The 12683-nt window shown below is 39.9% G+C and overlaps 1 protein-coding gene across 1 annotated transcript in view; it reads left to right on the top strand.

Annotated features, from left to right (window-relative positions):
* The window catches only part of LOC145227732 (proprotein convertase subtilisin/kexin type 4-like), a 36974-nt gene that overhangs the window by 21157 nt on the left and 3134 nt on the right, over positions 1 to 12683 (top strand). Inside the window, exons 8-15 of the mRNA XM_080092632.1 lie at positions 4689 to 4789; positions 5769 to 5872; positions 6317 to 6483; positions 8734 to 8879; positions 9514 to 9638; positions 10356 to 10480; positions 10932 to 10986; positions 12059 to 12115. Of these exons, the coding sequence (XP_079948758.1) occupies positions 4689 to 4789; positions 5769 to 5872; positions 6317 to 6483; positions 8734 to 8879; positions 9514 to 9638; positions 10356 to 10480; positions 10932 to 10986; positions 12059 to 12115 (880 nt within the window). The remainder of the gene's footprint in view (positions 1 to 4688; positions 4790 to 5768; positions 5873 to 6316; positions 6484 to 8733; positions 8880 to 9513; positions 9639 to 10355; positions 10481 to 10931; positions 10987 to 12058; positions 12116 to 12683) is intronic.

The following is a 12683-nucleotide window of genomic DNA, read 5'->3' on the forward strand; positions in this document are numbered from 1 at the left end:
TGACTGTGATGCTCTGAGGTTTTTGTGGTGGCCAAATGATGACTTGTCCAAGCCACCTGAGGATTACCAGATGCTGGTGCATCTTTTTGGGGCAACTTCTTCTCCAAGTTGTGCCAGCTTTGCATTGAGAAAGGTTGCTGAGGATAATGAGAGCAATGCAACAAAGGAAACAACGGATACTGTCCTGCGGAATTTTTATGTAGATGATTGCCTGAAGTCGGTCAAGACTTTAGAGGAAGGTTCCCAGCTAGTCAAGGAACTGGATGAGCTACTTAAGTGTGGAGGATTTCACCTTACCAAGTACCTGAGTAACAGCAAAGAACTGTTAATGTCTATTAATGAAGATAACCTTGCTCCATCAGTGAAAGACATGGACTTGGATGGATTGCCAATCGAGAGAGCTTTGGGAGTGTACTGGAACACTGGTACGGACTGCTTCGAGGTCAAAGTGAAGTTGAAACCAAAGCCCTGCACAAGACGTGGAATTCTGTCAACAATAAGTCAGTTGTTTGACCCCATGGGGTTTGTGCAACCCTTTATCTTGCCAATCAAAAAGCTTATGCAAGAATTATGCAAAAGAAACATAGGATGGGATGAAGCTATTCCCACCGAGTTTGAGGTTGCCTGGAAAAAGTGGCTGGGCAATTTATCACTGCTGGAATCAATTACTATTCCTAGATGCTTTAAAACAATGGACTACATAAGTGCTGAGCTCCATTGCTTTTGTGATGCAAGCGAAACTGGTTATGGAGCTGTTTGCTACCTTCGCCTGGTAACTGGTGGTTCCTACCACTGCTCATTTGTGATGGGAAAGTCCAGAGTTTCCCCTTCAAAGGCAGTTACCATTCCCCGGCTTGAACTCACTGCTGCAGTGGTTGGTGTTAAACTAGCGCAGTTTGTGATTCGTGAGTTGGATCTTGAGTTGGAAAAGGTTGTGTACTGGACAGACTCCACTTCTGTGCTTCAGTACATCAGAAATACATCACGCCGCTTTCCGACGTTTGTTGCCAATAGGCTGGCTGTGATTCAAGCAGCCACAGAACCAGAACAGTGGAGACATGTGGATACAAAGCAAAATCCTGCAGACATTGCATCTAGGGGTTTTTATCCTGACCAGGTGGACAAGGCAAAGGCATGGTTATCCGGTCCATCATTTTTGTGGAAAGAAGAAAGTTGCTGGCCAGAACAGCCAGCTGTGTTACAATTGCCAGAAGACCATGAAGATGTTGAAGCCAACACAATTGTAGTAGAAATTGTGCAAAATGGTTTGGACAACTTGCTAGACAGATACTCTTCATACAATGCTTTACTCAAGGCCACTGGTTGGTTGTTGCGGTTCAAGCAGTACATGATGTGTAAGTTTTCAGAGAAATTACGCAAACCTGCACCCAAGGCAGGTCTGCTGACGGCAGAGGAAATGGAAACAGCTGTCCATCAAGTGGTGAAGCTGGTTCAGCATCAAGCATTCGGATCTATGTCATCGGATCTTAAGGAATACCAGAGCTTTTCCCACTACTTGGAATCTCAGCATTCGAATGGATTACATATTCGAAACCGGGCTCTTGGTAGACTTAGCCCTATGAAAATAAATGGCACTATGAGAGTGGGAGGTCGCCTACAACATGCAACTCTGCCAGAGGACATGAAGCACCCTATGATCTTGCCTAGTCGTCACCATGTTACTGGGCTGATTATACATCATTACCATCAGCGAGAAGGACATAGTGGAACTCAACACGTTCTAGCAGCCACCCGTGAGAGGTACTGGATTCTCAAAGGCCAATCATCTGTTCGTCACTACTTGAAGGACTGCAGAAAATGTCGTTTTTGGAAAGCACAAGCTGGTAGGCAGTTGATGGCACCCTTGCCGGTTTGTCGTGTTGAGTCTGGACAGTTACCCTTTACTCATGCAGGGGTTGACTACTTTGGCCCTCTAATGGTAAAAATTGGACGCAGTCATGTGAAACGATATGGCTGCATTTTTACTTGTATGGCTACAAGGGCTGTACATTTAGAGCTAGCTGGCTCACTGGACACTAGTTCATTCATACAGGCACTTCGTAGATTTGTGCTGAGAAGAGGATCTACCACTAAACACATATATAGTGACAATGGAACCAACTTCATTGGAGCTGACAGAGAACTCCGCGAAGGGATTAAAGCATGGAATCAACAACAGATACATACAGAGCTACTACAAAAAGGAATTGAATGGCATTTCAATCCCCCAGCTGCCAGCCACCAAGGTGGTGTATGGGAGAGAATGATTCGCTCTGTGCGAAAAATTTTGCAGTCACTGACTGGAGACAAGATATTGTCTGAGGAATCTTTGAACACCTTCCTGATAGAAGTGGAATCGATCTTAAACAACAGACCACTGACACCTGTCAGTGATGATCCAAAGGATGGGTCTGCTTTGAAGCCCATTACTTTGTTAGCTGGTGGAATTGAAGCTACATTGCCACCTGGAGAATTCATCAAAGCAGATGGCTACAAGAAATCCTGGCGCGCAGTCCAATGGTTGAGCGACCAGTTTTGGAAGCGCTGGGTGAAGGACTATTTGCCACTTCTGCAAAAACGCCAGAAGTGGTTGCAACCTGAGAAGAACTTTGAAGTTGGAGATGTTGTGTTGGTAATGGATGCCAATACAAAACGAGGAGTATGGCCCAAAGGACTGGTCGAGGAGGTCTTTCCAGATCATGACGGGATGGTGCGGAGAGTTCGAGTCAGAACTTATGACTCAACTTTGATGAGGGACATTCGAAAGCTGTGTTTACTTGAATGTGGCTAAATTTCTACTTTCTGTGCATGCTCTTTCATATTTGTAACCTTTTCATTCTTCATTACACCAACATATATGCCTCTTCACATGTCATTCTTGCTAAGTCTGTACTACCTATATGTCTTTCATCTTGCCTTATAGCCTTATCATGCATGTTAGTGTTGTGTAGTGTGTTCTTCATAAATTGTAAACATTCCGAATACCTCTTCAACTAAACATTGTAATGTCTGTACTGATAACAACCAAGTATTGTGAAAGTGTTTTGTTTTCTAAGCCTTTCTGTGTTTTTTACCTTGCCAAAATCTGTCATTGTTTTTTTTACCTCCTAGAACAATATTTGGTGCAAAATTTGTAGTTAATTGTGAAGCATTTGAAACTGTGCATTTGATACTATTCTTGTCAGTATGTAACATATTCACTCAGTCATAGTTGTGTCTTTGTTTTGTTTTTAAGCCCAGGATGGAAATGTTTGTGTGGGTACTTTGGTTTGGGTCAGTTACCAAATTTGTAATCACAGCTCTCTCTGTGACCAACCTTCCTGTGCCTTGTTCTTTGTCCGTTTTTGTTTTAAAAAATGTTTCCATGCTGTCTGACATTTTTGGGGCCGGAATGTTACGGACAAATTCACAATATTTAAATGTGATTTTTATGCTTTCTTTCCCAAGTGCAACCATGCGTTACGTCTATTCCCAAGTGCATTGTTCTTTGTTAGTTTTGGGCCAATCCTAACTTTTATATGCGGTCATGTGACTAAAACGTGCTTGGACTTAGCCACACCTTGTTCTAAAAGTGCAGTTTGTATGTTTTAGTGCAGTAATCTGTTAGAATCGACTTAGTTTAAATGTTTGTGTGTTAACCAAATGTCAGCAAGTTTACAAGTATGTTAATGTATAGCCATGTGAAGTGTTTCTAGTAACTTTTCGTTTGTTATTGTTGTTTGAATGTTTAGACGATAAAGCCAACACCATAATGTCAAACACCTAGGTACTGTGAACTTCAGAAATCTCAACTGCTCAAGTGCTTAACTGTCTCAATTTCCTCTATTCTGTCTTGACATTCTTGACATCCACTGTGGCGCAATTCAGCTGTTTTGGATCTTGGATACGAACTGTATTTGTTGTCATTCGTGCACTGTTCTTGCACCTTCATCGCCATAATATAACACTGAAAACCACAGTTTGTGCAGTCTAGAGGGCAGTTGTGAATTACTGACTCATTGTACCTGATGATGGTACCAACGAAGGCATTAGCCTAGGTTTGCCTAAAGTGAGCTTAGGCCGTGACTAGTCCTAAAATTTTGGACGTCACAGTATGAGCATTACATATGTGGCCACTCATCACTTTATGTGCAACATAGATTTTTTGTGTTTCGAACACGCACATGCTCCCTGGGTACAATAAGGGCCAGTGTAAGCAACATTAGATGTACACGCTGTAGCCACACACCAGTTTATGCACAAAATAGATGTTTTGAGGGTGATCATACATATATTTAAAAATAACTTGCCATTACAATACAAATGACCTTGGACTTTCTGGTGTTGATTCATCGAAAGTTTCTTCCTCTACCGGGTGTTCTCGTATAATTTCGGAATCGAAGAAAGCGCCCCAGGGTGCAAAGCTCAATAAGTTAAGTCAGCTAAGAAACCTAGGATAAGATGGCGCACATCATGAAACGAAACTTTTTTATGAGACTAAACTTAATATAGAACCATTGGTCCCGAAACTGAAATGATTTGACACACTTTGCACTGTAAATTTGGTAAAAGCTCCTTATTGGAAAAAATAAAACTGCACAAAAAACACACCTAACCTAATACCAAAGTAGTCTGATCAAAAATGTACCAATGTTGGAACCAATGATGTATCTACCGCATAAGACATTTAACGTTGGGCTTTTGTACAGGTAACAACAGACTTGAGACATCAGTGTACAAGCGCCCACACTGGTACATCGGCATCGGCGCCTCTAGCTGCGGCAATATGCTCTCTCGCACTGGAAGCAAAGTAAGTTTGAAATTATAAAACTGTAGTTCAAGTGGATAAATAAATAAATAAATAAATAGTGGATAAACTCGACTGAAGTGGGAACGTTGGTGGGACCAGTCCAGAGGGCCCTAGAATCTAACCACCAGTGCTGGGGAAACATGGTGGGTTTGGTCTGCAAATAAACCGTCAAAATTAATTTCCGCCCCGCTTATAGACCGGTTGTAGATATGAACGAATTTGCCAATCACGGAAAATTCAGTGTGACTGTTTGGCAGAAACACAATCAACTTGATCTAATACCAAAAACAGTGCGTTTTCACAACAGTTCGGAAATTCCCTAAATTGACACATCACTTTGACAAAGAATAGTGATGACGTCGTCCGGTCATGCACTGAGTAGCGTCAAATTATTTTTGCAATCGCGAAAAAGCCCGAGGGATGAGTTTCGAGCCACAGTTTTATTTCGCTTCTATTGAAAAACGCTGCATAGCCGCGACGTTGAATAGCGCCATGCTTCTTTCGAATCACAAGCGAAAATAGTAACCAAGTTTCGATTCATATTTTCTCATACCATCATGATATTGCAAAACCAATTTCGGATTGGAACTGTTTTTTGGGAATAATTTTCGGCGGTTTTGCAAGAAAAGATAAAATTAGATTGTTAATCACGATTTCGGCACGATATTTTTTCTGCTTTTGCAACATATTGTCTCTTTTTATTAAATCTATTTTTGTGATACATTTAATCTACTGAATGCGCTAGGTTGTGCAAATTTCCCATATTTTATAATCGCAGATTGATCCTTTTTCAACAGCAGGATTTAGATAACGATTAAGAAACACTATAGTTTACCTCACACTTTTTAAATTGTTTAACTACCATACATTAAAAAACAGTGTGGTTACCTGACTATACCTTTGCTTGGTTCTTCACTATTTCACAATAAAATTAAAAACTTTTAAGTCTATTTCATTGTTTAATCGTCTATTTCTGCAGTGGCAACTTAACTTGGCGAGACATGCAACATCTAGTGGTTCGAACGGCCAAGTGGGAAGGACTTAATGTCGAAGATTGGCTATATAACGGTGTGGGGCATAAAGGTAGGGTGAATTTTCTCCATGTATATGATGTAACATCGTATCGTTAACAGAATGCTCCTTGAGGTAACAAGGAACTATAACATTACTTTTTTAAAGTGTTAATTATTAGAAATTGTGGCATGTAACTTTTGCTGTCATCAGTAAGCGAAAACTAAAAAGCTAGGACGTTTTAGGTACATGAAAACAGCACCTAGAAGAACTTATGTCCTGGATAGAAAGGCAGCAATTAAGTACAACATTTGCAACACATGTAAAGCTTTTACATTGATACTGTGACTCTGAGCCGACTTCACTATTTGCAACACAAGCGTGTTAAACAATTCTTTCCTTTAAATACCCCAATGTTACAAGTAAACTTTGAATTTGTATGTAATTTCCATCAGAAAAGTGATCCAACATTTCTTCCACAGTCCTTGACTAAACTGACCAACTATTTTTTCACAGTGAGTCACGCCTTCGGTTTCGGCTTAATGGACGCACTGGCAATGGTAAAGCAAGCTGAAAACTGGACCCTTGTTCCTGCGCAACGCAATTGTACAATCCATGTCATATCTCCTTCACAGACACCAAGAATTATTGACTCGACCAAAATCCTGCAAGTTCCGGTCCTTGTAAGTTGATTTTTGTAAGCAATGTACTTTCTACTTTTTGGTGTTTTGAATTTGATGTTCATGTTGCGGCCACACACCAGATTGTGCACAGCACAGATTTTTATAAGTCTAGGCGTACACACAAGCTATCTGAGTACACAGAGGACCACTGTGAACAACATTAGATATGCACACAGTGACCACACATCAGTTAATGTGCAGCATGGGTTGTCGTGTGTCTGGGCCTGTACACAAGCTCCCGGAGCACACTGAAGACTGAAGACCACTGTGAGCAATTTAGATTTGCACACTGTGTTCACACACCAGTTTATGTGTAGCATAGGTTTCATGCTGTGTCTGGGTGTACACACAAGCACCCTAAGTATACTTATAACCGCTGTGAGCATCATTAGATGTACACGCTCTCTCACACACACACCAGTTTATGTGCAGCATAGATTTTCTTGTGCTTAAGCAATAAGCAATCGTTTATTTGATGGTCTTGCACACAAGCTACCTTAGTTCACTGAGGACCACTGTGAGCAACATAAGATGTGCATATTGTCACCACACACCAGTTTATGCAGAGTATACATTTCATGTGTCTGGGCATACATGCAAGCTCCTTGGGTACACTAAGAACCACTGTGCGCAAATTTAGTGGTGCACTCTGTAGCCACACACCAGGTAATACATAGCATAGATTGCTTGTGGCCTATGGTTGCTTAGCATACTTCTTTGCCGAATACCTGTATTGCATTGTTTGTTAAAGTAATTTCTCCCTGGGGTTTTCACGACTAAGATTGCGTCCTACTTTACCGTATACCACACCAAATTAAAGGAAACGCACCTAAAAGCGTGCAAAGCTGTAGGTATTATTAGCCTATAATTGCCTCACGTTCTTTAGTCTGTGTTGACCCTTAGAAACAGCTCAAACGAATTTTCAACAGGTTTAACCTTTAGATAATTAAATTTCCCAATAATCCACGCACAATTAAAATCGGCGACCCGCAACGGTGTTCATTTAAGCGTTACACAGCCAACACGAATTGCACGATTTTTGGGGGGTAGAATTTACTACAGACAAAGTTTGCTAGATATCGAAAGATGGCGTTAAGAGAATAGTTACTTAAATTAACACTGAGACTGGGATAAGGTTAGGAACTAAGTTTAACGTTACGAACTAAGTTTCTAGGTTGGTTTTTATTGTTATTATATTATAAAACCTTACCCTAATAGCCCTAACTGTCAGCATTTTCACACAAATTGCTTTTAAATATTCGCAATTTTTTTTTTGCAAAATAACTTAATAACTTCCTAATCGTAAATTTATCCTAACTTGATCCCTAAGTAATAGCTTATACATACCGATGGTGGTATAAAGGCGTTATCTTAAAATCTCGAGGATAAATGACTTGTTTTTCATAAACTTGAATCAATAAGCATAAGGCCCCATCCACACTGCTCGCACGATCTTTGTTTATTAATGTTTTGTCCGCAGGCGGCGCGAGCTTCATCTCACGCTGCGTGCGTCGCTCGCAGCCGAATTTAAAATCCATTGTTCGGGCAGCGCGTGCAGGCAAAAGTGAACGAATTTGCTATGCAGGGGTTGAGCCACATGGTGTTTATGTTAGTAAAACTGCATATATTTGTTCTTTGATATATTTTGTGTATCCCAAACGATGTTACATAAATACCAGATAATGTTTAAACTCGTTATGCTGTGCTAGCTAGTAATCACAGATCAGCGAATATATAGCAATGAGTAATCAAGCAAATATTATTCAGGAAAAATTATGTTTAATAATCTTATGCGGGATTTCATATCATTTAGTCTTGACAAAATGTTAGCAGTCAACCAAGCATGAAGTAGACAATGTGGTCAACGCCGACGCAATTCCAAGCCAAGCGAGCGATCGTGCGTGCGAGCAATTAACCAGTGTGGATCGGGCCTAAGGTTCATTATAGGATTCAACCACCAAGCAACCAGTGTGGGATATTCTAGTTTTTAGTCGAAAGTATACAGTGTTGACTCCTGTGTAACTGCTAAAAAAGAGTGCTCATTACGCCACTATACGGTGTAGCTGCAGCGCGTTTAGCTCTCATCCACCAATTGTGCCCTCCACTTTTTGCGCTCCATAACGTTGTAACGTTGCGTAGCTATTTCCGGCTTGGTGATTGTTTTAGTGCTATTGTGTCGCTATGTTGTCTTTCACCAAGCGAAATAAACTCAACTCAGCCAACTGGTATTTAGAAAATTCCCTTTTTCAGGCTTCAACATGCAGTGACGGTTCCCCAATGATCGAAAAGCTTGAACACGTCCAGGCCTCCTTAACTCTGCGCAACCAGAGACGAGGAAGCCTTGCCATTTTTCTTGTTTCTCCAATGGGAACTAGATCCCAGCTTCTCGGCCAAAGGTTTGTTTCAGTACAGTGGTTCTCAAATGTTTAAGCTTGCGACACACTAAGAAACTAGATCATAGTACGCCAGGCACATTAAAGGCGTTGTATCGAATCAGTCGGTCACTAAGCATTCGCCATATTGCAAGGTATAGGCTAGAAAGATCTAGCCCGCGGTGGGATTTGTTTTTCGCAAAATACTTTTGGGTTTAACAAATTTTGTTTCTTAAAACAATTAGCTAGCAACTGTACTGTATTTTTTTGGAAAATTATTTTTGCCTAAACAAATGGCACAATCAGCCCTTATACAAACAAAATACGTTTTGAACTTTAACGATTGAGACTGCTTTTGGTTACAAAAAATAACATCAAAATGTAGCACAGTGAACCTCGGTTAAAACGCATTCGGGTAATCCGGATCTGCCCCTAATTCGGACAAAACTTGAGGTACAAATGATTTGTAAAGTGGTAAGGCAACTAATCGACATCGTTTAATCCGGATATTCGCATAATCCGGATAATTTCTTGGGTCCAAACGGGTCCAGATTAACCGAGGTTTTCTAAGCTTTGTAATACATTATCAAGCCCTTAACACAAATTAAGTGTTACAAAAACGAATATATTTCAATTCATGTGTATTGCTCCCATACAGACATATGGACACGTCAAAACAGGGCTTTGACAAATGGCCTTTTATGACGACACACTCGTGGGATGAGGACCCACGTGGAAAATGGACTCTAGAAATCAACGACCATAACCAAAATGCTGTGAAAGGTAAATTGACGAATTGTTTAAGTCCCGCAATACTTGTCAGTTCGGCCTTTAATAATTAATTAACGAATGTTGAGTGTATGCAAATTTCTTACTTTTACATCAGCCATCAGACCTAAATTTAGTATAGTGTTTTCTAACGGAGGCGCTATTGGTCTAATGAGGTGTTTTTCTGGGGTCACTATAGGCCGTTACTAGTGACAGCCACCAGTAAACAGCTTCAGCAAAATACGCCAACTTTAACACTGTTAAGACTTCAAAATGTATACCTTGGGTATTGTATAGTGTTAAGTGAGCAGGGCTGTTTTTATGGACAGGGCCTAGGGGGTAACTGATGTTTGGGGGTACTTGCGTTGGCCTCGAATACAAAATGTTGAGAAAAACCGGTTAGTGAGTAGCATCCGTTTTTGACGCAATAAGGTGCTACTACATTGAGGTGATACTAAATCAAAGACACTGTTTTCTATGTTCCACTAAGACGGTCCAATATAAGTAAGGGTGTCGAAATATGCTTAAAAGAGTAAATAAGCAGTTTTAGGACTAATTATTACAGCTTTTTCGGTTAGTTCCGAATTTTAAGTTTTATTGCATACTAAATCCCATTTCATAGCATTTGATAACTTGAAAAGATATCTTGTTTTTTATATGTGTAGTTTAATGACAAGTTAAGCTTGGAAAAATGTAATGCACGGGTAACAGTTTTGCGTTTTTGCTTTGCAGGTACCTTGTCGGGTTTTGACCTTGTATTTCACGGTACTCTACTTTCTGATTGGCCGAGCCACGAAGGTCACACTGCATCGAACCAACCTAAAGGATCAACCTCAAATCCACAACATGAAAAACCGGTTTGTTTCTCAACTTTTACCAATTTGTTTCTTTGCCTGATCCAGTGGCATCTAACTTTTACTTTATTTTGATTTATGTGTTCATGGTGTAGAGGTTTGTACGTTTACAATAAAAAAGCGCATTTCAAAACTTTGTTCTTTTGTGATTATAATGTAATTATAACGTACAACAACAATGTCGCACAAATCCTTGCAATCGAAAACCAAATGTATCACGCAGTTATTTCTTAAAACAAAAAAAGTAGTATGCTAAGTAAAATAAAAATACACAATTCGTGTAGCCTGTAATTTCTTTTTTTGAAATTTGTTGCATGACAGAATAGAAATCTTTTAAAATGCGTCGCATGCAAAAAAAATTTGTATTCACTGGATTTAGACTTCTGTATTATTAGCTGTGGAGATGGGTGGAAGACATGAACTCATATTGACTTGCTACTATTTTCTGTTACAGATCGGTGGTGATTCCAGCAGTACAACTTCAACTACCGAGAAATCCGTCATTACTCGTAAGCTATACCAGTTACAAACCTGTATTATTGTATTAGCTACAGCAGGGGTCGGCAACCTTTTTTGCACTGCGGACCGGTTTTGAAAGTAAAATTTTATCGCGGACCTATCTTCAAAAAGCCCCACAAATATTTAGCAATATAAACGCTAAAATTAGTTTATCATCCCCGAGATATATACAAAATGTTTTAAAGCATTTAACCTAAAAAAGTTATACGGCCCGGTACCGAACTCCTCGCGGACCGGTACCGGGCCGCGGACCGGCGGTTGCCGACCACTGAGCTACAGTACAGCGAAACAAATGTATTTAAAGTGACGTAATTAACCGACTTGGAAAATACTTGGCCAATAGTTTGAGATTTTGCAAATTAATTCTTTGGTAAAAATAGTGTGATTGAAAATGTGTACACCTTTACAATAGTTCTTTAATGAAAATTAAACTATGGGTGCAAAATTGGTATGTTTTGCACACGCATATTATTAGTTGTATTTTGTTCATTTAATATTTAAGGTATGTGGCTTGTTTGAATTCTACAATGTCGGTAACATGTTTTATTATCGTACAGACGTACCAAAACTATAACCATAAATACAAAAACTAAGATAAATACATTCATACTGGGATCAGCCCTGACGCGTCAATGCAAACCAGCGATCATGGCACACTCATACATAAATTATAGTAGGCCAGGTCTATTGAAGGCGTCATACCGAATCAGCCGGTCTCGCAAGCATTGCCACACGGCCAGGCACAGACTAGAAAACTAGCCTGCGAAGGGACTTAAACCCACGACAGGAGTCTTTCGGGACTCGCGCGACTTTTGGCGGGTTCACCTCTGTGCCTTGCCATGTGGCAATGCTTGGGAGACCGACTTGATTCATGACACCTTTAATGGACCTGGTGTACTTTGATTTCTAAAAACAAAAACGTTTATATTTTCGGTTTAAAGACCCTTAATATTGAGTTTAGTGTTTCACTGTGAACAAACTTTGTCCGAAAATCGTTTAGAAAGATAACATTTCAGTTTAAGTTGTGACCAAACTTACCGTGTTTATGAATATTTTTTACAGCAGCTGTAACAACATCGAACTGCAAACGACCTCTCTCCAACGGCCAAGGATGTATGGGTAAGTCTAACGCTTTGCAATGTTCTACATAATTCTACTTGTGTGAATGCTTTACTTGTTGTCATTTGGCTTAGTGTAGTCGGTATTCAAATGTTCTAGAATATGACTTGACCTCATACTAACTTTTTTATGTTTGTGATGTAATAACAACAAATCCGCCCTAATTACATTAATCCTCGGTTAACCCGGACCCGTTTGGACCAAAAAAATGACCGAATTAGGCGAAGATCCGGATAAATCGATGTCGATACGTAATAGTCTTACCATATTACAAATCGTTTGTACCTTAGGTTTTGTCCCAATTAGGCGAAGTTCAGGATTAACCAAATCCAGTTTAACCGAGCTTTACTGTATATACATTTTTAACCACATATACAGGGATTGTTAAAACTGTGGCAATATGATATATTTGCTACATAAGGTACCTGGAGGTATTAAGGGCCACTGATTAGAATTTATAATATATGTTTCTCGTCTTATCCGACATTAACACAACAGTTTACTAAGTTTGTGACCTGTTCGTTTTGTATAATACATTTGTGGTAGAAAATGGGTTACAGGTTGGCCC

This window comes from Phallusia mammillata, chromosome 5 (assembly GCF_965637545.1).
Source record: "Phallusia mammillata chromosome 5, kaPhaMamm4.hap1.1, whole genome shotgun sequence".
Classification (NCBI taxonomy): domain Eukaryota; kingdom Metazoa; phylum Chordata; class Ascidiacea; order Phlebobranchia; family Ascidiidae; genus Phallusia; species Phallusia mammillata.